At 36.4% G+C, this 25,583-nt stretch overlaps 1 protein-coding gene across 1 annotated transcript in view; it reads right to left on the reverse strand.

Moving 5' to 3' along the window:
• The window catches only part of FANCM (FA complementation group M), a 66,526-nt gene that overhangs the window by 25,374 nt on the left and 15,569 nt on the right, over positions 1–25,583 (reverse strand). The window contains 9 exon segments of the mRNA XM_036028806.1: positions 1,291–1,446; positions 4,564–4,721; positions 8,850–9,033; positions 11,181–11,387; positions 16,005–16,195; positions 18,994–19,074; positions 19,580–19,705; positions 20,258–20,390; positions 24,139–24,270. Coding sequence (XP_035884699.1) covers positions 1,291–1,446; positions 4,564–4,721; positions 8,850–9,033; positions 11,181–11,387; positions 16,005–16,195; positions 18,994–19,074; positions 19,580–19,705; positions 20,258–20,390; positions 24,139–24,270 — 1,368 coding nt within the window.

The following is a 25,583-nucleotide window of genomic DNA, read 5'->3' on the forward strand; positions in this document are numbered from 1 at the left end:
TGTTTCTCTCGCTCTCTCTTTCTCCCTCCTTTCCCTCTCTAAAAACAAATAAATAAAATCTTTAAAAAAATAAAAAACTATAGTCCCCACCACTCCTGGCTCATCCTTTCCTCTTCCCCACAAATGTTACTTTAGGTCACAATTCCTCTACTACTCAGGGACTTAAACAGTTACTGCTCTACTTTTTGAATAGTGAACACAATAATTATTAATGAGAAAATGTCTGTCTCCTTGGTAGTATGTATGTTCCCACTGATAGAATACTTTATCTGGCTTCTTCACTAATGTAGCTTCCAGGACAAGAACAGAGCATGGCATATACAGGACACTAAATAAATATGTTTTAATTTGATAGTACAGCCCTGGCTGGTGTGGCTCAGTGGATTGAGCACCAGCTCATGAAAAGAAAAATCTCTGGTTTGATTTCCTATCAGGGCACATGTCAGAGCACATTGCAGGCCAGGTCCCCAGCTGGAAGCATGCAAGACACAGCCAATTGGTGATGTTTCTCTTCCTCTCTTTCTCCCTCTCTTCAACTCTCTCTAAAAATAAATAAATAAAACCTTTTAAAAATAATTTGATGGCACAGGTTTTACTCAGATTCACAACTTGTTCTTTTATTTACATGTATTCATGAACAATAACTAATAATAAAAAAGACAGCTACAATCTACTGAGTACTTACTATGTGTCAGGTACTATTCTAAGTGCTTGACACATATCAAAATCATTTAATCCTCACAATAATCCTATGAAAAAGGTATTATCATTACCCCCATTTTATTAGTGAAACAGAGGCACAAACAGGTTAACACGTGCACAATTAGTAAGAAGTAGTGTTAGGATTCTACCTCAAGCATTTTGGATTTCACCCTCATAATAAGTTCATCATTCTGACTCTCTTAAGGAACCAACAGTTCTCCAAACTACCTCCAGAATACGAGAGATATACCAAATGACTCATGTGACAGACATTTCAATAAATCCCATCTAACAAAAATCCTAAATTAGTTTTACAAAGTTCATATAAATTATTAAACATATTAAAATTTTACTTTGGTCTATCAATAATTTACAGATGATGTTCTTCTAATTAAGTCTCCTTCTCCTACAACAGAAAACTGGTTCCTTATTGGGGTGAAAGGAGCTATATAAAATAATATTCCAGCTACCATTATTTATAATAAATACTTATTTCTTATAATAATGACTTCAAATTAAGAAGAATAAAGATCAAGTGTTCTACTTTCACCATGATACCAGCAAGAGAAAGTTACAATAAAACCCTACCTCTTCATGTCTCATTCCCTCTATCATTTGCATAATAGTTATAAAATGATGGCAACGATCCGAATGGTCAACTTGATATGTAGGAAGAGGATGATCTTGCCATAGTCTCCATTCAGAGAGAGAGAGTTGATGAATTCCACTGCTTGGTTCCTGAGTCTTGATTAACTATTTTAAAAGTAACAAAATGATAAAAAACACTCAGATTTCACAAACTGATTTTTAAAAAACCACACAATTCACTGAAAATCAGCCTAACATAAATAATTTGAATTCATTTAGATACTATCAACTAAAATCCCAGGAAAACAAAAAAGAATTTCATAAAACAAAGTTCCCCTTTAAATGTATTTTAAAAATAAATGTTATATGAATTACTGCTTGATCATAGTCCTGTTTATATAGTTCTGTGTTAACAATAATATTTAAGAAAATGTAGTTCTGGCCCAGATGGAGGTGTAGGTAGATAAACTTCACTTCCTCGCACAACCAAAAGAAGGAAACAACCAACTGTAAAACTAAAAGCAACCAGAACTGCCAGAAAAACAAACTGTATGCAAGTCCAACAATCAAGGAGTTAAAGAAGAAACATTCATCCAGCCTGGAAGGAAGGGTGGAGATGGGTAGCCAGGGCGGAGAGGAGGTGTGGCAAGTTGAGGCTGGAGGACAGGGCAGGTGAGGCTGGGGCTGGAGGACCAGGTGGTACAGATAAACTGGAAGGAACAACTCGGGAAAACCACACAACCCGGGGTTTTAGCATGGGGAAAATAAAGGCTCAAAACCTCTGGCTGTAAAATCCTGTGTGGGTTGTGGTGGCGGGGGAAACTGCTAGTCTCTTCAAAGTGCGGGAAGAGCTGAGTAAGCAGCATTATTCTATGATGCCTCCACCACATATAGCATTACAGGACAGCACAGTGAAGTGGGCTGCCCACCCTGGCAAATACCTAAAGCTCTGCCCCTTACAACATAACAGGTGCTCCCAGACAAGGAAATATTGACCAAATGAAAGAACAGATCAAAAATCCAGAGAAAGAACTAAGCAACAAGGAGATGGCCAATCTATCAGATGTAGTGTTCAAAACACTGATAATCAGGATGCTCACAGAAATGATTGAGTGCAGCCACAAAATGAGGAAGTAAAGGCTATACGAAGTGAAATAAAGCAAAATATACAAGGAACCAACAGTGAAGAAATGGAAACCAAGACTCAAATCAACCATTTCGAACAAAAGAAAGAAATAAACATTCAACCAGAACAGAATGAAGAACAAGAATTCAAAAAAAAAGAGAAGAGGCTTAGGAACCTCCAGGACAACTTTAAATGTTCCAACATTTGAATCACAGTGGCACCAGAAAGAGAAGAGGAAGAGCAAGAAACTGAAAATTTATATGAAAAAATAATGAAGGAGAAATTCCCCAATCTGGCAAAGGAAGTAGACATACAAGTCCAGGAAGCGAGAGAGTCCCAAACATGTTGAACCCAAAGAGGAACATATCAAGACACAACATAATTAAACTGCCAAGGATTACAGATAAGGAGAGAATCTTAAAAGAAGAGAAAATAAGAGTTTCTACAAAGGCATTCCCATAAGACTATTAGCTGATTTCTCAAAAAAAAAAAAAAGTCTTGCAGGCAAGAAGGTGCTGGAACGTATTCAAAGTCATGAAGAACAAGGACCTACAACCTAGATTACCCTATCCAGCAAAGCTATCACTTAGAATGGAAGGGCAGATAAAGTGCCTCCCAGATAAGGTCAAGTTAAAGAAGTTCATCATCACCAAACCCTTATTACATGAAACGTTAAAGGGACTTATCTAAGGAAAAGAAGATCAAAACTATAAACAGTAAAATGACAACAAACTCACAACTATCAACAACTGAACCTAAAAAAACAAAAACAAACACAAACTAAGCGAACAACTAGAAGAGGAACAGAATCACAGAAATGAAGATCACATGGAAGGTTATCAGAGGGGAGCGGGAAGGGGGAGAAAAGGGGAATAAGGTACAGGGAATAAGAAGCATAAATGGTAGGTAAAAACTGGGGGGAGGTTAAGAATAGGAAATGGAAAAGCCAAAGAATTTACATGTACAACCCACAGACATGAACTTCCCATAAGCGGGACATGAACAACCCACTTCCCATGAGAGGGGGAATGCTGGAGGGAATGAGGGTATGGGACAGAGGGGATAAAGAGGAGAAAAAAAATAGGACAACTGTAATAGTATAATCAATAAAGTACACTTAAAAAAGAAAATGTTTGGTTTCAAAACTACTATTTATATCCTATAATCTAATAAGGAGACATACATAATCTCTCAGTGATACTAATCCAAATTTTCATGCCTGCTGCCATTCTTCACTTTCCCTGTTAGTGAATAAAAAATACAAATGCTGAAGAGCCATATATTTCAAGCACTATGACTCTGAAATAAATCTTTCCTAAGGTTGTTTTTTTAGCTTTTGGGGTACAAAAGTAACCTTCGACAAATTCTCTTGGCTTTCATTAAATTCAAATTAAATTTTAATGCTAAATGAAATAAGCCAGGTAGTGAAAGACAAATACCATGCGATCTCACCTATAAGTGGAACCTAATCAACAAGACAAACAAGCCAGGAAAATATAACCAGAGACTTTGAAATTAAGAACAAACTGACAGTAACCAGAGGGGAGGTGGAAGGGCATAATGGGGAAAAGGAGGGAGGGTTCAGGAAAGGACACAAGGACAAAATCAATGGGGGTGGGATCAGGAGAGGGAGGTGGGGATGGCTGGGATTGGGGGGAGTGGTGGGGGAAAATGTAGATAACTGTACTTGAACAACAATAAAAAAATACAAATAGTTTTACTGTAATTTCAAAACAAAGAAATAGAAACAAGTCTGAACACAGATGCTCATTACAGCATAATTTTATGTTAGTAATGTATTGAAAAGAATACTAAAACACAACAGGGAAATAAGTCAAAATATGGTATAACTGCAGGATAACATAACAATCAAACTATGCCTATATAAACATGTTCATATGGTAGAAAGTAACAAAGAAAAGGCAGAAGTTATATAAATATATTATGGCCATGTAAAATATGTGTGTGTATATGCAATAAAGAATATAAGAAAATTAGAAGTTTCACACACTTACATTTTAATATTCTTTTTAAAACTGTTTACATTCTTAATTTTTTAGGTTGACATTCTGATCATAAACATCTCTGTACTCCCAAAGCTACTGAATAATCACCATAAAGAATATCTGAAAACATGTTCCACTTACCGATCTGTTTTCCTCATTTTGTAAGGATAGAAACTGAACTGGAGGCAATGTTATTTCTTTAATTTCATCACTGTCTCTTAATCTATAAAATCTGTTCCATAATTTAAATTCTTCTTCTGATAAGAAACAATCTTTCTTTGAATTACTTTGCCTCATTCCTATAAATTGAAAATTGAAAAAAGGTTAAAAAAAAGACAAAAAAGAAAAGAGGTTAAAAACATGTTCTAGGCAAACACAAAATATACATCAACTGTCTACTCATTTCTGCTAAACCACTGATTCTATTCCTTACAGCCAGTATTCATAATCACCCTAGTTTTCACTTCCTGCTTCTACATATCTACCAAACTTCTCTTACCTCTTTGAAAGCACACCCTCCTGTCTAAGAGCTAACCTTCGGTAATGACATCATTAACAGAACAGAGCCAGAGAGGCAGGCTCTAGGCCCTGGCTTCTTTTGGACTCTCTTCATTATGTTGTCTAACCTGGCATGAAACAGTCAGATAACTTACAAATAAATACTAGTATCATGATTCTATCATGTTATTAGAAAAGTTATCTGAAGCTTGGGGGGGGCAAGGGGGAGTGATGCAAAGACAACAAAGGCTTTTCAATTGTCTTAAATTGGGAGGTACGGGGAGGGAGTACAGAGGGGAGTAGAAAAGATCTACTGTTTTTTTAAAAAAATGACATAATAATATATGTTTCTAAAGAAAAAAAACAGTAAATTAACCCTTTTTCATTTCCATAATCTCTATAGAGGAAAATAATTGCCAAGCTGGAAAGGATAGTAGAAAGCAGAACTCTGGCCTAAAACAGATGGGGGCAGAAATAAAATCAGAAAGACTACTGAATTAGGCCCTGGCTGGGTAGGTAAATTGGTTGAGTATTATCCTTTACACCAAAGGTTGTGGGTTCGATTCCTGGTTGGGGCATGTGCAAGAGACAACTGATCAATATTTCTTTCTCACACTGATATTTTTCTCTCTCCCTTCTTCCCTTCCTCTCTCTCTAAAAGTCAATAAACATATCTTCTGGTGAAGCTTAAAAAAAATTCTTTTAAAGAAAAACAACTGAGTTAGAAAACAGGAAACTTCAGTCTTAGCTATTCCTGAACATTATAACAAGCTTTTATAAAATAGGGGGTTTGAACTAAGTGATCACTAAGGTCCCTTTTATTTTTTATTTTTAAAGATTTTATTTGTTTATTTTTAGAGAGAGGAGAAGGGATGGAGCAAGAGAGGGAAACATCAACATGTGGTTGCCTCTCACATGCCCCCTGCAGGCATACCTGGCCTGCAACCCAGGCATACACCTGACCAGGAATCAAACCAGCGACCCTTTGGTTCGCAGGTCCACGCTCAATCAACTGAGCTATACCAGCCACGGTGGTCCATTTTAGATCTAACAATCCAAAGCTCTAACACAGGGGTGTCAAACTCATTTTCACCAGGGGCCACATCAGCTTCATGGTTGCCTTCAAAGGGCCGAATGTAATTTTAGGGCTGTATAAGTATAACTACTCCTTAACAGTTAAGTGAGAGCTCAGCACTGCTGCCACATAGAAACAAGGTGCCTGGTCGAATAAAACAAGGTGGAGGGCCAGATTTGGCCCCACAGGCCTTGTGTTTGACACCTGTGCTCTAAGACTTTTGAAATAGGAAAGAATTCAACTTTCCTAGTCGCTTTTAAATAAATTCAGTCCTCTAAGTTCAGATGAATTATATACTAATATATAGATTATATTTATACACACTTTCTTGGCAAAGTGAATCACTAACACACTTGAAAAACCAGGGAAAATGAAAAACAGTACAGAAAAATAAACATGAACTAATATCTCAATTTTTTAAAAAAAGGACAAGTATTATAACACTGCTCACATATATGCTTGTCTAACCACTAAGCTGTACATTCAAAACCAATACATAATTTAAAAAATTTAAAAATTAGTGAAAACAACTGAGTTTACTATTTTTTTAAAGTATTTTTTTAAAGATCTTATTTATTTATTTTTAGAGAGGGAAGGGAGGGAGGGGGGGAGAGAGAGAGAGACAGACAGACAGACAGACATCCATGTGCGGTTGCTGGGGGTTATGGCCTGCAACCCAGGAATGTACCCTGGCTGGAAATCGAACCTGGGACACTTTGGTTCCCAGCCCGCGCTCAATCCAGAGCTACGCCAGCCAGGGCCTGAGTTTACTATTAAAAAAAAAGAATTTTACTAAAAACAATTGCCATCCATTCCTAGTAGCATTTTAAAATCAATTATTAAACTATGGTTAATCAACATTTATAAAAATACAAGAATAATTTATGCCAAACTAATCAAGTTTTGATGCTATTACTAGCTTAATAAACTCAAGAGAATTCAAAACATATACTGTCTTTTCATTTTAACCAAAAATTTGGCAAAGTCTTGTAAAATGACAGGTACACTCCTATTGAATGGATATGTATTAGCTTTAATAGGCATATCCAAAAAGCATTAATTAAGGGCAAGAACATCACAAATTAAAGTGAGTTCAAAGCAGATGACGAGAAGGAAAAGGACCTGGAAACAGTATGATTTTGAAAACCTTGAGAGGTACTCTCTTCAAATACATCAACAACTGCTACATAGCTAAACTAAGAATCATAACTTTCTTTGTATCTAGAAGACAAAATTAAATCAATGAAAAAAAGGTACAAAGACAGATTTTTCAACATAATAAATTTCTTCTATATAGGGCTGTTCAAAATGGAATGAACCCTCATATAAAAAAGTACAATTTCTTTTAAGAGAGATATTCAAGTTGAGGCTGGATATTCATTTAACAAGAATGCTGCAGAAAGCACTCCTACCTTGACAGGTAATTGGACCACAGGATCCCCAAGATTCCTTCCAAATCTTTTAATACAATTACATGATTTTATGATTCTTTAAAAAGCCCTCCTTAAAGACTAAAATTCAAAAGAAAAACTTTTTAGTCGCTCATTTTTTCATAGTGTTAATATTTCAATATAGTTCCTTGATATCACCAAAATCTCTGTAGTTTTTAAGCCAGCAACACTCATTACTAACTATGCTCCCTGGCACCAAAGTGTTTTTCATTGACTCAATATCACCAATAACTTGTTCTAACTTCACTACAAGTTTAAAAAGAAAAAGAAAATGAATTTTCACCTTTGCAGAAAGGGAAAGAACCATTCTCCCTCCATTTTTTAGAGCAATTACAGAACACCTAATATTTGTAAATCCTTTCTTTAACCCTTTGGTGTGCATGCAAATCTTTGTAAAAGCCAAGCAAGCCTCTAGCTAGCTTTTCAACCAGAAATGTTTTTCTTAAGGGCCTAGGAGCTGTCTCTATCAAATGTAAACATCAAGAAAGATAGTGTATCTACCTCCCAGTCATCAGAAGAGTTTAGCTTAGGCACCTATTCTCTTAGCTGTCACTATCTGCCAGTCGCTTGTCATAGAGATAAGAGAAATTTTATTATTTCTTTGGATAAAGACAAGTAGCTAACACAAGTGGCTACCTCAATTACCAGGTGAATTTGGGATGAAGTATGAAAAAACATATAGCAAACGGTACTGTCCTATTATGTGAGAGCATGTTACACTTGATCTTGAGAATATGTATGTAAAGAATTGTAAGGATTTATGCCCTGGCTGGCATAGCTCAGTGGATTGAGTACACGCCTGCAAACCAAAGGGTTGCTGGTTTGATTCCCAGCTGGGGCACATGCCTGGGTTGCAGGCTAAGTCCTCAGTTGGGGAAACATGAGGGGCAACTACACCTTGAAATTTCTCTCCCTCTTTCTCCTTCACCTCCCCTCTCTCTAAAAAATAAAGAAATAAAATATTTTAAAGAAAAGAATTGTAAGGATTTAAGGGGATGGATAGGATAGAATTTCTTTTTCTCTTCGTATTAATCTTAGTAAATGGCCTACAGTGCATATTATAATCTAGTTTAATTTTATTCAAAATAAAGCTTCTTTCTTTTCTACATTTTGTAAAAAGGATTCTCTTGGTTGGTAGGATATTTGAATTTTCCCAGCACTGAGTTGCAATCACTCTGTACTGCCCATGCATCTTTCCCTTTACTTTGGATACATCCCTTCCAAAGAAAACATCCATAACATCCTAGAATACACATTGAGTTCCTCAAAGAAGAAATATGATATATCAATACATGATACATATATCAACATATGATCTGCTAACTAACAACAGGAAAAATATGAATGTTTAAGATGTCAAAATTTTTATTTACCATTCCTACAGGAAAAAATAGATGACTTACGCTGTAATTTCCGAGAAGTCTTCTCTGGTTCATAGACACCATGTGTGATGAACATTTTATGTAATTTTGGATTAATTCCATCAGGAACCATTCGTGGACTTGCTTGGTAAAAATGAAGGACCTGCCTGTTACCTGAAATAGCTTTATAAATACTTCTTTTGTTGGACTGACTTTGATTATAAGTCTGTAAAAACAAATAAATATCAAATTACATTATTTCTTTAATAATCAGCCATAATAAGCAATTACTTATATTAGTTTGGGTTTACTCTAAACAGTAAATTAAACTCTGATCCACTTACTTACAGAATGGAATATCTGCTGCCTTGAATTTGAAGCCTGGTCAATTAACTCTTGATCAAACTCTATTATTATAAGTGCTATCTTAGTAATCATATTACACAAAGGAAATCTATCTTTTTTAGTATCTTGCTGTTTTTGAATAAGACTGATTCATTGATAATACAAAAATTGTACGAGCTACCACACATAACATTTATTGGGATCATTTCATAGGTAAACTAAATACTACACAGGAATATGCTGTGATCACATGAAAAATATTGAGAAAAATTCACTATTCAGGATAATTTTTTTAAATCACAAATAGGGTTTTTTGTGAATCACAAATAAATTGTAATACAGAATAGACATAACCATCTGTCATCTTGTCATCAGCATGACCTTCAATCCTGGTCTGCCATTTTTGACCATGGAACATATTTTGTCCCAGGTAAGATGCGTGCCATGGAAATAAGTCAGTGCTTTTTGAACTGAACATCCTCAGTAATTAGCTTGAATTTTCTAAATGCAATTTCATCATTCTGCAGGTCCAGTTGAGGCAGGAGATAGAATAGGAAAGAGGAAGTCCCTGGGGCCTGGCTGCTGACACCAATAGAGCGGCTCATCACATTCTTCAAGAATGTTGTGCCCTGATAGCCTTTGACATTTCTGGCTTTCTGAAAATGCCTGGCAGAAAGCTGTGCCTGTATCTAAGGACCCCAGGTGACCGATGTTTTACTTTTTCCCTACTATATCATTATAATAGATTAGCATTATAGTTTGACCCTCTGTGTGGGCAATCAAGAATTATGGGAAAACACATATGCAGAAACATAAAAGTTATGTAACCACTCACACATGCACTGTAAGAGCCCGCCGATAGGAACAAATGGGTAAAAACCCAATAAAAGCCACACCCCTTCAGTGGAAGGTGCCCATTCTCTGGTTAGAAGTGGCCCGCTCCCATATCTTGGGAAGTGTACTTTTCTTAACAAATCTTGCTTGCTTCACTTTACTCTGTGTGTGTAGTTCATTCAATTCATTGTTCACAACCACCAACAACCTGGTCCCATCTCCACATGCAGCATACTAGACTTATTTCAAAAACATGACCCTTGAGACCATTAGATGCGATTTTGGTTTCTTGAGTTCTTGTGACTAATGTGTTTCCAATATTTCTTATATTGAGCATAGGTGGTGTTTTCATATCACACTGATTTTCTGAGAAAATGGATCAACCATTTTTTTTCTTGACTCCCTTTTTGCCACCGTTCTTAATGCACTTGTTCTTGCCGACCACCATGTAGCATACTCAGCTAAAAGGTGTCAGGTAATTTGAAAAGGGTATATAAATGTTTAAAATCAATTTTTAAAAACTAACATAATTAATGAAAAAGTTTTTAATGTGAAACTATGTATTTGGCCACAGAAGTAGGCCCACTGAGTTACAAAAGTTAGTTAATACTTCTTAGTGTAATAAACACAAAATATTAGGCACAACATTGTATTGTATTTAGGAAGGTCTGTCATCCAAGACTGTAGCAAAGTATAAATGTAAACTCAAGTCCCTTATCACTTAGAACAGGCACCAGCAAAGTTTTCCATAAGGAGCCAGATAGTAAATATTTTAGTCTTTGCATATTCTTGTTGGTTGGTTGGTTGGTTGGTTGGTTGATTGATTTAAGGGAACTCTTTAAAAAGTAAAACAATTCCGAACTCATTGTAGTTGCAAAACTAAACATAAAAAACAGGACTTAAAAGCACAAGGATATAGTAAAACAAAGTAATACATATTAATTTTTGTGTGTAGGTATCTAATTTAATACTAAAGTACAAATGTTTCTTTATATGGATAAGAACTTGAAAAACAATCCAGTTGAAAACTCTCCTAAGAAAAAAAGAACCCTCAGAATCTTATAAGAATGGGACAAAAAATCAACCAATTCCTTCCAGGTTGTTTGGATTTTCAACCTTAACAAATTAATATTTGTTTTTTGGCTGTATTTCTCAAATTTCAGTTACAAAGTATGTTTCTAAAAGTCCACTTACACGTTCTTCTCGTCCTTCAGCAAGGATAACGACAATCCTGCCTTGACGTTTGCGGCCTGTCCTCCCCATTCGTTGTATGAGACGAATTGGGCTCTTCTGCGCGTCAAAACATATTATGAGATCGACTTCTCCTATATCTAAACCTTCTTCGCCAACACAAGTAGAAACCAATGTATTGTAACCACCACTACGAAACTGTTTCACTACCTAAAACAAAAATGATTTTAAAATAATTAGATGCAAATGTAAAAGAATTGTAGATCAAAACAAACTCCCCTCCCCTCAAAATGGTGAAGTCAGATTAAAAATTAGCATCTAGGATACTAGTGAATAGGAAAAGAAGTGGCAAAATGGCAACATAAGCCAGAAGAAATTGCCGTAAACTACAAAGAGCAGTCCTAATTTCTTTGCTTTAATAATGGCTGTGATTCCAAAAAAGTCTGTTAACAATTTATACATGAATAGGAAACTCCAAATATTATTTTAGCATCACTAACACAGGCATCGACAAGTTAGTCGTCCAGAACAATTACTACTATATATGTATGTCATACCCTAGACCTAAATTATTGTTAAGTGTATCTAAAGTAAGAATGTTTTGTTACTGCTAGAAGTTGTGGATGAAAAGGAGTAAGAAATCTAACCAAAGGTAACCTCACAAAGTGTTTGATCATAAATTCCTAACTGGGCAGGTCAGGGTAGGTAGTTTCACCCAGGCTTTAGTAACAGGTTTATCTTTGCATTAAGCCAGACCTGTCCATTGTTTTTGTGCACTAGGTTAACACACCTTCGAAATGCCTTTGTTCAGACCCCTCCAGAGAGCACTGATCTTAACTGTCCTATAATCTAATCCCCCACCTAGCTCTCTCCCACCTTCATATAATCCTCCTAACTGTCCCCTCATTCATTCCAATGTAGAAAAGAAACAGCAATTGTCATTTTCCAAAGTATTTAAACTTACTTGCCAGCATTGTCAGCATTGTTGTCAGCATCAGTTTGGCTCAAATAAACTTTTATAAGAATTCTCTACAGGTTTGGCCACTCTTACTCCAACAAATTCATACTTTACCTTTTATACTGTCATTCCAGTGAGCAATAGCAGAATATGCCACCCCAAAATATGACTGTATAGGTTGTCTAATTATTTTTTTACATCTCATTATTCTTTAATATAACTAGTAACAGATTAATAAAGAATGTCAAACAACTTCCCTGTTAGTTAACACTTATAAACTAATTGTTATTTATATGCCTAATATTGGTATTTAAATTTGCCTAAAGTTTGAAAAATAAATACATATCAGATGTTATTTACTTAACCAGAGAAAGGAATAGTGATTAAGTAACTTCTACCAGGATTTATAACCTACGGATTCTATCATCCTACTAATCCTATCATTTTTTCACAGTTTACCCTTTACCCTAGCTTAAATTCTATTCCCTTGCTCCTCCTCACTCCATATTCCTCTGACTAAACTCCAGCACTGGACACCTCCCACTTTCCAGGAAGTCTGAGCCTGTACCCATGCAGAATGTGGCTGGAGGAAAACTTCAACCATGCCGATTTCACACTGACTCAATCTCTCACCTTGAATGGGCCTCTGGTATTATCTGAAAATCATTTTGTATTTCCCTAACCCATTCACTGTCTCCAGTCTCCTGGATAACTGTACCCTATTCTCTCTTCTCTCACCAAGCTTCCAACCTTTCCTCCCCATCCTCACTCTCAGCTGATGACATGGCAAAAACTGGACAAACAAAAGAGATCTTCCACTAGGTGTCACAGACATATCTACCACCCACCTATACCTGTGCCTATATAGTCTACCTCTCCACCTATTGTTTTGGATAAACTATCCACATTCTTAACTGAGATCCATCTCTATAGTTTTGTTCTTGACCCCAGCCCTTTCCCTTCTCTACTCAAAGGTCATTCCAGCAATACTACTCTCTGCTCTTATCATTGATTTCCTTTATCAACTGATCATTCCTATCAGCATACAAACATACTGTTATACATCTCAACATAAAACAAACAAAAAGCCACTTCCATTTTTGCTCTTCTTTACAGCAAAAATCCTTGAAAGACTTGTATGTTTGTTATCTCCAGCTCCTTTCCGATGGCTTATCTCCACCATTCCACTCAAACTGTTCTTTTCAAGCTTAATTTCCTTCTCATCTCTTAATCCAATGGTCAATTCCCAGTTATCATTTTACATGACCTACCAGCAGCATTTACACATATAATCCGCCTCCTCACTTGACCCCAGGACACCACCTTCTCCTGGACTTTCTCCTATTTCACTAGCCACTTATTGTGGTTCCCTACGGAATCATAATTATTGCTATTGTTCATAACAAGGAAGTTCCCCTCCCCACCTCTGCTGCTCAGTTTTTGGATATCTTCTCTATCTCCATTCAGTTATCCAGTCTCATTTATATGATTATTTCCAATCCTAAAACCCATAAAACAAGATGTATATATTCAATTGTTTTTTAAAGATTTTATTTATCTATTTTTAGAGAGAAAGGAAGGGAAGGAGGGAGAGAAACATCAATATGTAGTTGCCTCTCAAGCGCCCCCTACTGGGGACCTGGCCCACAACCCAAGCATGTGCCTTAACTGGGAATTAAACTGGCCGACCTTTTGATTCACAGGCTGGTGCTCAATCCACTGAGCCACACCAGCCAGAGCTATATTCAATTGTTTATTCAACATCTCTACTTGTTTATTCAATATTGTTACTCAGTAGTCCATGAACTGTCTATTACTGGTGCCAGTTCACAAACTGTTTATTATTGGCCAACAAGAAGTACAAATACTAAGAGTAAGAGTTTAGAAGCTTGACAGGGTAATTCTGTTTATTAACTCAAATAATAAAAAATTTGAATGTAAGCTTTCCCAGTAACTTTACTCTTCAAGTAATTTATGTCTATTGCAATGTTCAAAAGTATCTGTCTGTATTAGGGGAAATAAACTGGTCCTCCATCAGTTTTGATAGTTTGAAAATCACTAATCTCACAGTCCTGCCAAAGTTAACTTGTCCAAAACTAAGTACCTGATATTCTCTCCAAAATGTGCTTTCCCTGCAGTCATACCTATTTTAGTTTACAGCAGCTCTTTTTAGTTGCTCAGGCCAAAAACCTTGGAATCAACCTTCACATACCTTTATCTTACATCCCACTCTAATTTGTCAATAAATCCTGTCAGCTTGACCTTCAAAATATATCCAGAATCCAATCATTTCTCAAAACTTTCCCTGCTAACATGGTTGCACAAACCAACATCATCTTTAGCTTGAATTATTGTAGTAAATCTTCCACTCTAATCCTCCTGTTTCCATTTTTTGCCCTGTAGCTTATTCTTAAGACAGCAATCAGTGTTATTATTTAAAAATATATATCAGGCCATGATCCTTCCCAGCTCCAAAGTCTCCAAAGGCTTCTTCCCATCTCAGAGTAAAACCCAGTATCATTAACATGGAAATTACCTACAGAATCCTAAACTCACCCTCTACATCCTCTCTGACTTCACTTCCTATCTCTAAATAAATGAATAATTTAACTACAACTATTTGCATGGAAGCTTATTTCAGAATAAAAGTGCTGTTACTAAAGCAATTATGTACCGTTGTAATAAAAAGAGTTGTTACTGTGGCACACATAAAAATACAGACTGGTGCAGCATAGCTGGTGAGGCATTGTCCAACAAACTGAAAGGTCACAGGCCCAAATCCCGGTCAGGGCACAAGCCTGGGTTGCCGGTTTGGTTCTGGTCAGAACACATAGGAGAAGAAACCCATCAACAACCAGTGTTTCTCTCTCACACCAATGTTTCTCTCCCTCTCTTTCCCCCTCTCTTCCCCTCTCTTTAAAAATAAATTCTAAAAAAAATAATAGAATTCCTCAGCTACTAACGTTGACAGAATTGAGAAAGTATCTATCAAAATAAATTAGACAATACAGATATACCTAATTGTCAGTGAGTAGACCTATAGCTGATCTGCAAAAACCTGTATACAGTTTATGAAAATTAAGTCTAAAATTTCCTCCAAAAAAACATATTACAGTACTCAGAAAACTTATGACTTCTTATTTAGAGCACATAGTAGGATTTTTAAATAACAGAAAAAAAAGGTTAACTGTTTGTAATAAATAACTATAATAGCTTAAATAAAACATTTATTGAAGGCTCTACAGTACAATTTCATTTAATGCCTACAACAACTTTATGAAGTACATTTACATATAAAGAAAGCTAAGGCACAGGGAGTAAGAAAATATAAGAGCCAGGATTCCAGTCCAAGCAGTATGATCCCACAGCCTTTCTATTTAACTACTACACTTTGCACTTACTTGAAAAAGAAGTTTCAAAACCACAAAAAACACTTTTTTTGTCTTTCAAAATATACCTACCTTTATTTAAGTTTTACTATAAAATTATCTTTAAGAAGTGCTAATATCAGCTAGTCAGAGAAAGATAAATACTATTTGTTTCACTCATACTGGAATCTAAAAACAAACTGAACTCACAAGCAAAACAGAGACAGACATAGAGAGCAGGCTGACAGCTAAGGTAGAGGGGGAGGGTGGAGGTGGAGGGGTAGAGCAAAAAGGAAAAAGGATTCATGGACATGGACAGCAGTGTGGTGATTGTCGGGGAGTCCATATAAGGTGACTAAATGGTAATGAAAAAAATACGATACAACTTTTTTCTGGAAAAAAAAGAAGTAGATAATTGACCTGTGAGTTAAAAAAGCTTAAGTACAAAGCACAAAGCTAATCAATTTTACTTTTATTTTCACCATCTCCAAAAGTAATTACCTCCAATTGCTCCTTCTGAGTAAAACCCTTCATGCTCTTCCCTTTTGTTGAGGCATGGCCAACAAAAGTCATTGCTCTGATAATTGGCTGATGCTGTAAAAGCATTTCTGCAATTTCTTGAACACTATCTCGAAATGAAGAGAAGATCATAACTCTGGTCTTGTCACATTTCTTTTCAGATGTGTTTTGAGCTATACAACAAAAATATTTAATTACAATTCTTTTTAAAAAGGCATATAGATGAGAACTAGTTCAAAAGACAAGCCTGAAATTATATTCTAATGCAAGACAATTCTTAAGACATCTTAAACCTTTGTTGATTTTTCTATCTTTCCTAATAATTTTAATAACCTTGGTTTCTAATCTCTCATTAGTTGTCTTAAAATATAATCCTAAACAAATAAAAAAAAATGACCTGAGTCACTTTGACTAGTCCTTCCTTTCATGCATGATGCCTATTATTCCACTTTGCCTTCTACATCAGAAGTGCAGAACTATAGAGTTCCCACTGATTTTTTAAATCTTCCTTTTCCTTTCTGATCACTGTCCTAAACCAGGCCATGGCATTCTACCCCAAATCTACGATTCTTTCAAATTCTTCAATAACTGCAGAATACACCCTACAGTCAATCATAAAGCTCCTCCCAGTGTCTCTGTGCTTGGGAGGTAGTAGAATGCATAAATGAGAACACGATCTCTGAGGCTGGGCCACTTACTCTCCCGGTGATGTGTGGCCATGGTAGTGATTTTCTCTCTTTAAGTTTTAGTTTCTTCACATCCACAATGGACTGAGGTGATAACTAAATGAACTAGTAAATATAAAGTATGTAGACTTGAACATAGCAGTGGGTTAATATTTGCAAGTTATATAGGGTTTACTCTAGTTGTTATTATGTTTCCTTTGTTTTTGCACTTGCTTGGGGCGTTGACAATCCTTCTTTCTCCCATATGAGTTATATTATATTAATCATCATGTGTGTGCCAGGGACTACACTAAACATTTTATAGATTGACTCGTTTAGTCTTTATAACAATCCCAAGGACTAAATTACCTAATACACATAAAGTTAATTCATGAAAAAGAAAAAGCAGCTGTTACAGGAAAATTATTCTACAAATACCTTGTTTGAGTCACCACAGCATCAAGCCTCTATATCTGACCAACAGCTTCTTTTTTTAATCAAAGATAATTTCTATTTTGAAATAATTTCTATTTTGAAATAATTTTCAAACTTATTTCAAAAAGTTGCAAAATTAATACAAGTAGTTTTCCCCTGCCAAGACATTTGAGAGTAAGTTGCTGGCATGATAGCTCACCACCCCCTCATGCTTCAATGTATAAACTGTACAAACAAGAGTATTATTCTATGTAAAGACAATAAACCAAGAAAATCAGAAAATTAACTTTGATTCATTATTACTATCTAATTTATAGGCCTTATTCAAGTGCTGCCAATAGCTTTAATAATGTTGTTGAGGGGAAAATGCACCAATCACTTAGAGCTACTTTCAGTGCAATGCCTATGTCCCTCAGCTGGCTGCAGCCTGCCTGCCTGTCTTCATTCCCCTGAAGCTCCACTACCGAAATCAACAACTTCCCTAATGCCCAATTCCACGGACACTTTCTAGTTTACTTCACCATGGGTCTCAGCAGTATTTAACACAGTCCACTCCTTCCTACTGAAACAGTTTCTTCCCTCAGCTTGTCTGACACTCTATTTGTCTAGTTTCTTTCTCAATCTTTCTTGTGGCTTTTTTTCATCTTAACTTTAAATATTGGTATTCTTTAGGACTACATTCTGGCCCCTCTTTTGTTACTAAACTGTATTCCTGGTGGCGTCATCACATCCATTCCTGAAATTTTAAATACTTCCTTTATGCTGATGACTCCAAAATTTATTCAAGTATGTGTAAATAGATAAATATAGCCCAGACTATTCTTCTGAGATCCACTTATCCAATGCCCACACATCTCCATTTAGATGTCTCAGAAGCATCCTAACATGTTTGCTTTTTCTTCTCTATGTTGTTCTTAATTTTCTCTTTGCTCATATAATCTTCCATAAACACTCCCCCATATGATTCCTTTCTTTTCTCATATCCTACATCCAATCCATCAACAAATACTGTTGGTTCCAACTTCAAAATATATGTAGAATCTATGACCACTTCTGAGCACTTCCACCACCACTGCCTTGGTACAAGCCACTGTTATCTGCTACTGTCTTTGACTATTGCAATAGCCTATTGAATTGATCAATACCTACGTTCCACAAAACAACCAGAGCGATCTTTTAAAAATGTAAGTAAGATCATGTCATTCTGCTACTCTATATGCCTTTGTGATGGTTTCACAAAACATGCAAATTGATAGAATAAAATCTGAAGTCCTGACTTGGCCTCTAAGCCCTACATTTGCCCCTGGCTACTTCTCCAGCCTCCTCCTATACCGCTGGTACCCTCTTACACTACTCCAGCCAATCTGTTTTTTTTATTGATCCTTAATCATACCACATACCTTAATGCTGCAGGGCCTTTGATTCTGCTATTGTCTCTGCCTGGAGTAACCCTCCCACAGAAATCCACAGGGCTTGCTCCCTCACTCCCATCAGGTAAGACCTCAAACATCACCTTATAAATGACTTTCTCTAACACTCAATATTAACCTCCTTCATGACTGACTATCTCCTTACCTAGTTCACGTTTCCTTACCATTATATTATTTATTGTTTTATTATCTGCTTCACTTATAGTGCCCCAGACTGACTTTTCTTTTTCAAATACCATGCAGTAGTCTTAAAATTCCCACCTATCCACCCAAAATTTCTCAGAGTTTCTTTATATTCATTATTCTCAGAGTTTCTTTATATTCATTATCCAGAGTAATTAAAAGCTCATGTTCTCTATAAGAAACTGTAAGACAAACAAATGAGTCAGTTTTAACTTTTACAATAACTGTCTTGCTGTGAGGCTATTCAATATGACCTACCATTCCATGACTTGAAGTGTTCAACTACAATTTCTTCTAATTTCTTTAATTTAGGATGACTATAGAAAAATTTTTTTTCTCCTGTAAAAAATAAAAATAAAAAACAAAATAGTATTTCAGTATTTTTCCATATTCAATTACATCAATGTATTTTCAAAACAGATTTGTTGAAACTTTAAATACGTAGTAGCATCTGGATAGCATATAAGCCTTATTGTAAAACAAACTTTGAATTTTCATGAAAATTTCATTCTGAAGGAGAATCCACACAGAAATCAGCAGCAATGTAGAAGAAAAAAAAATACTCATTCAAGTTCTAAATCGGTTTTTGGTAGTTCTAAGAATTTTTTCACCACCAGTAACAACTACTAACTTCTATAATATTACATACTGCTTATATCTTCATCCTATGTTATTCCATTTATTGTATTTTAATTATTTATTCTATTCTACTTATCCCTTTAATTATTTAACAGGTCTACTACTAAAGAAATATAAGTATAGACATGTGGATCAATGAAGTAAAATTTCACAATCCACCTTGATGAAGAGAACACAATATAAACTTTTAAAAGAAAAACCAGACCATTTTCGATAGGAGAAGTGCCACTTGCTGAAGCAGTACGTGTGTGTGCAAACATGCACTCCAGATGACTGTAGAGCTTCATGAAGTCCTTGTTGCGGCTAAGTTCATTTTTTGTTCGAGTCATTCCTTCAGAAATTAAGAAAAGGTTTTACCAATAAATAAATTTAATAGCAAAATCAATCAAATTTATAATGTAGTTTAAAAAATTAATCTTTAGTAATGAATGCAAGTTTTTCAAATGTAAACATGAAAACCAGCACCTTTTTCCCAGTTACACATTTGCATATGAATGGCTTGCCTTTTTTCCAGCAATTTATCAAAAACAAAGAAATATGGCCCTGACTGGTGTGGCTCAGTGGGTTGGGCACCATCCCACAAATGGAAAGGTCACTGGTTCAATTCACGGTCAGGGCACGTGCCTAGGTTACAAGCCAAGTCTGGGTTTGAGGAGTGAGAGAGGCAGCTGATTGATGTTTCTCTCACACATCAAAGTTTTTCTCCCTCTCCTTCTCCCTCCCTGCCCCTCTCACAAAAAAGAAATAAAATCTTAAGAAAAACAAACAAACAAATATGGTCATTTTTTATAAAACTATTTCATTGCTTTTTAAAGCATTTTTTAAGTACCCAAACTATTTAACTTCAGCAAAAATTATACATGTAAGTATTTCCTTAATTTACCTTTAGTTCCATCCATAATTCCACAAAGGAAGAAATATAATGATCTCATTCCCATTTGTTGCAATAATTCATAACCATGATATAGACTAATACAAAGAGCAAAATCTCCTTCAATTATACCTTGTTGTATTCCCTGGAAAAATAAACATATATCAAATTTAACCAGAAAAATAAAGATATATGCTCCATGTAAAACTTACTGGTTCTACTCAATGTCTAGGACATTATTATGGAAAGGTGTCAATGTATTTTCCATATAACACATCATTTCATATTTTTTTTTGTTTAATTCAATAGAAAACTTACATTTTAAAGAGAGCAAGTGAAGGAGGGAACTATTTATCATATACTGCTTTTTTATAGGTGAATTATTAGCAGCATGAGGTCTGTCCAGAAGGTATCCAGCCATGTAATATGAAAAATAGAGACATGTACTGAAGACACAAGATACAAGAAACACTGTATATAGGACAATGACGCCTCAGTCCCCTTCAAAGTAGGTACCTTGGGACCTCACACAGTTCTCCCAATCACCATCAGCTGCCCTGTTGTATTTTCCTGAATCTCATTGAGGGTCTGAAATCTTCCTTTTCAGAAGTGATTTTAGTTTTGAGAAATGCCAGAAGTCACAGGGCATCAAACCTGGCCTGTAAGGGGCTGAGTCACCTGGGTGATTTGATGTTTCACCAAAAAACTCTGCACAAGATGTGATGCATAAGTGGGCGTGTTGTTGTGATGAAGTTGCCAATAACCAGGTGCCCATAGCTGCGGCCTTCTAAATCATCTGAATAGTTCCCTCAGAGGAATATTCAAGCTTAACGCACAATTTGATGCAGATTTGTTATTCTACTCATTCAGTCATTTTGAATTTGATGGCCACACAGTACACATGCTCACTCAAAAGCATCTATCGCTTCCAATGACAACAGTGAAGTCGTCATTGCTCACACACGTGCATTCCAGTCCACTCTCCTTGGCTGCCAGGTTATATTAATGTCACACAAACCATTCTCATTATATTAACAATGGTTGGACTTTTTCCGGATAGACCTCGTATATAGTTTCATTTGTCTTTCAAAAATATTTAATAAGCATCTTCTATGTGTCAACAATCAAACCAAACATTTGGTATAGAATGGAAATAAGTGAGATATGGGCCTATCCTCACAGATATTATGGCATCAGGATAAATAATTCATCAGACTGTTTAACACTAATATTTTACACCAACTATACACACCACAATAATAAATGACACTGAGGAGACACTGTTATAAGCATATTACTTATACAAATATATTTATTCTTAATTCCTAGGAAGTAGGTACTACAGTTATGCCCATTTTACAGATGAAGAAGCTCATACAGGTGGTAAGTAATAGAGCCAGTATTTGAACCCAGGGAGTTTGGCCATGTTCTTGTGCTTTTAACCTCAAGGAAAAGTGAAGTACACATTGTGTTTATGGGACCATAGAATAGGTGTATCTATATAATGAGATAGTTTTAAAAGAAGACCTTTGAGAATGCATTTTAATCATTTTCCTTTACTAGAGACAAAGATTATTATTCTCTGGCTCATGTTTTTAGTAGCATTTAACATCAGTAATAATTATTTTAAACATTTCCATGACAGTGATAAATGCCCTACAATGGCAGCTTAATTACTTAAAGGTGTAAAATCAGCTTCCTGTAAAATATAAAATGTTGTCAGTAAAATCCAGTTCAGTGGTTTTAGATTTACTGTTTAAAATGTCAATGTATCGTCAACTCCTAGTAGAAATTTTAAAACATTTATTAAAGTTTAGTGTATTAAGCCCTGGCTGGCGTAGCTCAGTGGATTGAGCTCGGGCTGTGAACCAAAGTTTTGCAGGTTCGATTCCCAGTCAGGATACATGGCTGGGTTGCAGGCCACGGCCCCCAGCAACTGCACATTGATGTTTCTCTCTCTCTCTTTCTCCCTCCCTTCCCTCTCTAAAAATAAATAAATAAAATCTTAAAAAAAAAAGTTTAGTGTATTACACTGTAGTTGCTTAGAAAGGTCTCCTTTCCTGGTTTCCCAGACACTATGAAGTCCACATTTCTTGTGTTACATTTAGAGCTACTCCCAAGTGGTCACGCCTAGATTAACTAGCTCTCTGACTTCCTCAATCCTTTACCTGCGGCAAATTGGTTTACTCACTGTCTTACTTTCATTCATTCACCTCTGTTCTTTTGCACAAGAGTTTCTTCTCTGTTCCAAGAAAGACTCCTTTTTGTGCTTGCAAACATCTCTTGACTTTGGACCTAGGTTAATGATTATGTTCCTGCCTGGCTATTTTTTCTATGGCAATTAGAAATAAGAAGCTTACCGTGATGCTTCATCCAACCTCAGCACTGACAGTTAAAACAAAATGCTATGGGACTAAAAGTTAGTTAGGACCTACCCTCTATAGCATGCCCCTTGGCCTTTGCAAAAAAGAAATGAACTAAAAGACCAATGCTTAATTAAAAGTTTCAGGATAAATTTATCTTAATTGAAATCATAAAATTGTATTCCTGTTCAATTTTTCAGCTTTTATGAGGTATATAAATCATATCTTAATTCTTGATAAACTAATAATATATATACCAAAAAAATCATTATTTCCATTTTATCCTGGGGCTCAGTAAAAACTTAAATCTATTATTGTTACAGGGTGCAGCCAAGATGGGGCACCCCAAATAGGCATTTGAAATGGGGTCCAGAACTTAAGGTGTCCAGGAGATTTTAAGATGTCTCCATCCCCCCCACCCAGGGTGTGGGTTGGGGGAAGGGACAAATGGAGCAGGGACATTGAGAGCTGTTTAGCATAGCAACAGCCTTGCAGCTAAGCTCTGGCGTGGTCATTTAACATATCTATAGCCTTTGACTGCTTGCATAGATATGTTAAGTAGCTGTGATCAGCTCTAAGCCAGGGGAATGGAAGTAACTTCCCCACCCAGATGTAACTGGGCGGGGGTGGGTCCCCTGAGTTACAGCGCCTGCGTGGGAGCTCAGAGAGGACTGGCTCCAGGACATGGGGCCACACCTGCCCAGACTCATGATGGCAGCTCAGGAAAGCTGGAAGGACACGAGTTCTGGCATGTGAAGCCGAGTGTGGGAGGAGTCGGAAATGAGGCTGCAGAGGAAGATTGGCCGAGGGGATTTAAAACCCAGATTTGGCGGCCATTGAGGAGGAGAACCATGCTGCTTTAGGAGGAGAACCATGCGCAGCCCTGAGGAGGAGAACCATGTGCAGCCCTGAGAGAGAGAGCCATGCGCAGCCCTGAGAAGGAGAACCATGCTGCTTGAGGAGGAGAGCCATGCGCAGCCCTGAGGAGGAGAACCACGCGTCTTTAGCAGAGTGGAGACTCCCGCATCCCAGAGAGAGGGAACCACGCGGCCTGGCAGAGTGGGGACCCCCGCAGCTTTAGAAGGGGGAACCACCACCTGGTTTTAGCAGAGATCCCGGTGACTCAGCCGAGGGTGCCGGGAACCCAGGGAGGTCTCCCAGTCGAGAGGGATTACTAACTGGGAATAACCAGAGGACTGCCTGAGCCATGGACTTCTATTTCCTTTCCTGAGATACGGTACTCTGGACTGGGCAAAGGGGGAAGGAAGGAAGGAAGGAAGGACTGTGTCTGTTTGTGGGTGTTTTAAGGGACTTTGGGATTTTGGTAAAGACATTAGGTCACTACTTTAAGTTGGTATAGCATTAAATAAACATTTCCTTTCATTTTCACAAATCTCTGGCATTGAGAGACATCTTTCCTCTGGTGGCGGACATAACGGACCCAGGGCCTTCTTTCAATAATAGTATATCATCCCAGGCCCCCCTTGTTGTGTTCTGTAACATTATCAAAATTTATTTTAAAATACCTACCACAAAATTTGCAGGTGGGTTTTTTCTAAACTGATCCCTTGCCAGAATTAGCTGGTATTTTGTTAGATTGGGGATATCCCTTCTCATCAAAAGATTCCTCTGAATCAAAGAACTGGCAAATGATTCCAAAATCTGTAAATTTCAAAGAAATTTAGTTTAATCTTTTCTTAAAGTCCTTTTTCAAATATAATCATTTTATCACATACTAAAACAAGAGTTATATGTTAAACTATATATTAAAGTTTCTTCTAAAATGAATTTTTAAATAAACACAGAAAAGATCATGACAAAATTTTAAAGTAAAAATTTTAAAGAACTTGACATTTACCCCCAGTTAACATTAATGTGTGAGTAAGCACAACCATTTTTTAGGCCCAACTATAACTGAAGGACATAGGTGTTTATGTTTATTTCTTAATTCTCTCTCTTTCCTCAGCCTAAGCACAATGAAAGGATGGCCTTGGTTTCTTCACTGTTGCATCTTCAGTGCCTAGAACAAGGTCTGACACATAGGCAAATATTTGTAGACTGGCAACTAAGTCGAATGCTTTGAGTATATTTAATTTCATTTGTTGATTCATTATTTTAAGAAATACCTATTAAGCATCTATTATATATCAAGCACTGTTCTCAACACTGAGGATATTGTGGCTAAGACGAATGAAACCTCTACTTTCATAAAGTTTATATACAACGGAAGCAAGTAAAGAATAAAAAAGGAGTGTCGCAGGTTCGATTCCCAGTCAGGGTACATGCCTGGGTTGCAGGCCATGACCCCCAGCAACCACACATTGATGTTTCTCTTTCTCTCTCTCTCTTTCTCCCTCCCTTCCCTCTCTAAAAATAAATAAATAAAATCTTTAAAAAAATAATTTATTTAAAAAACATTTTTTGAAAAAGTGAAAAAAGGAAGTAGAGAATTTCAATTATGGTAAATGCATTTAAGAACCTAAAATACAGTAATGTTGGAGTCTTTGAGGGGAAAGAAGTCACTATCAAATAAGGTTGACAAGGGCAGTCTCATTAAAAAGATAATATCTGACATCTGAATGATGAGGTGTATCAAGAATGAGAGGATCTGAGGACAGAGCATGCCAGAGAGAGGAAACAGAAGACAAAAGGCCCTGATGAAGGAACGAGCTTAATGCCATAGTGAAGGAAAAAAGAGACCTCTGGATGAAGGTGTACTACAGTACTATATAATAAAGTAGTCAAATTTTTGCCTAATTTTTACTTCCTAAAATAGACCTATTTAGTTTTTTTGTTTTTAATCCTCACCCAAGGATATGTTTGACTTTTAGAGAGGAAGGGAGAAAGCAAGTGAAAGAGAGAGACAGAGACAGACAGAAACACTGATCAGTTGCCCCTGGTAGGCACTCCCACTGGGGATCAAACCTACAACCTAGGTATGTACCCTGCCCAGGAATCAAACCTGCAACACTTTG

This window comes from Phyllostomus discolor, chromosome 1 (assembly GCF_004126475.2).
Source record: "Phyllostomus discolor isolate MPI-MPIP mPhyDis1 chromosome 1, mPhyDis1.pri.v3, whole genome shotgun sequence".
NCBI lineage: Eukaryota > Metazoa > Chordata > Mammalia > Chiroptera > Phyllostomidae > Phyllostomus > Phyllostomus discolor.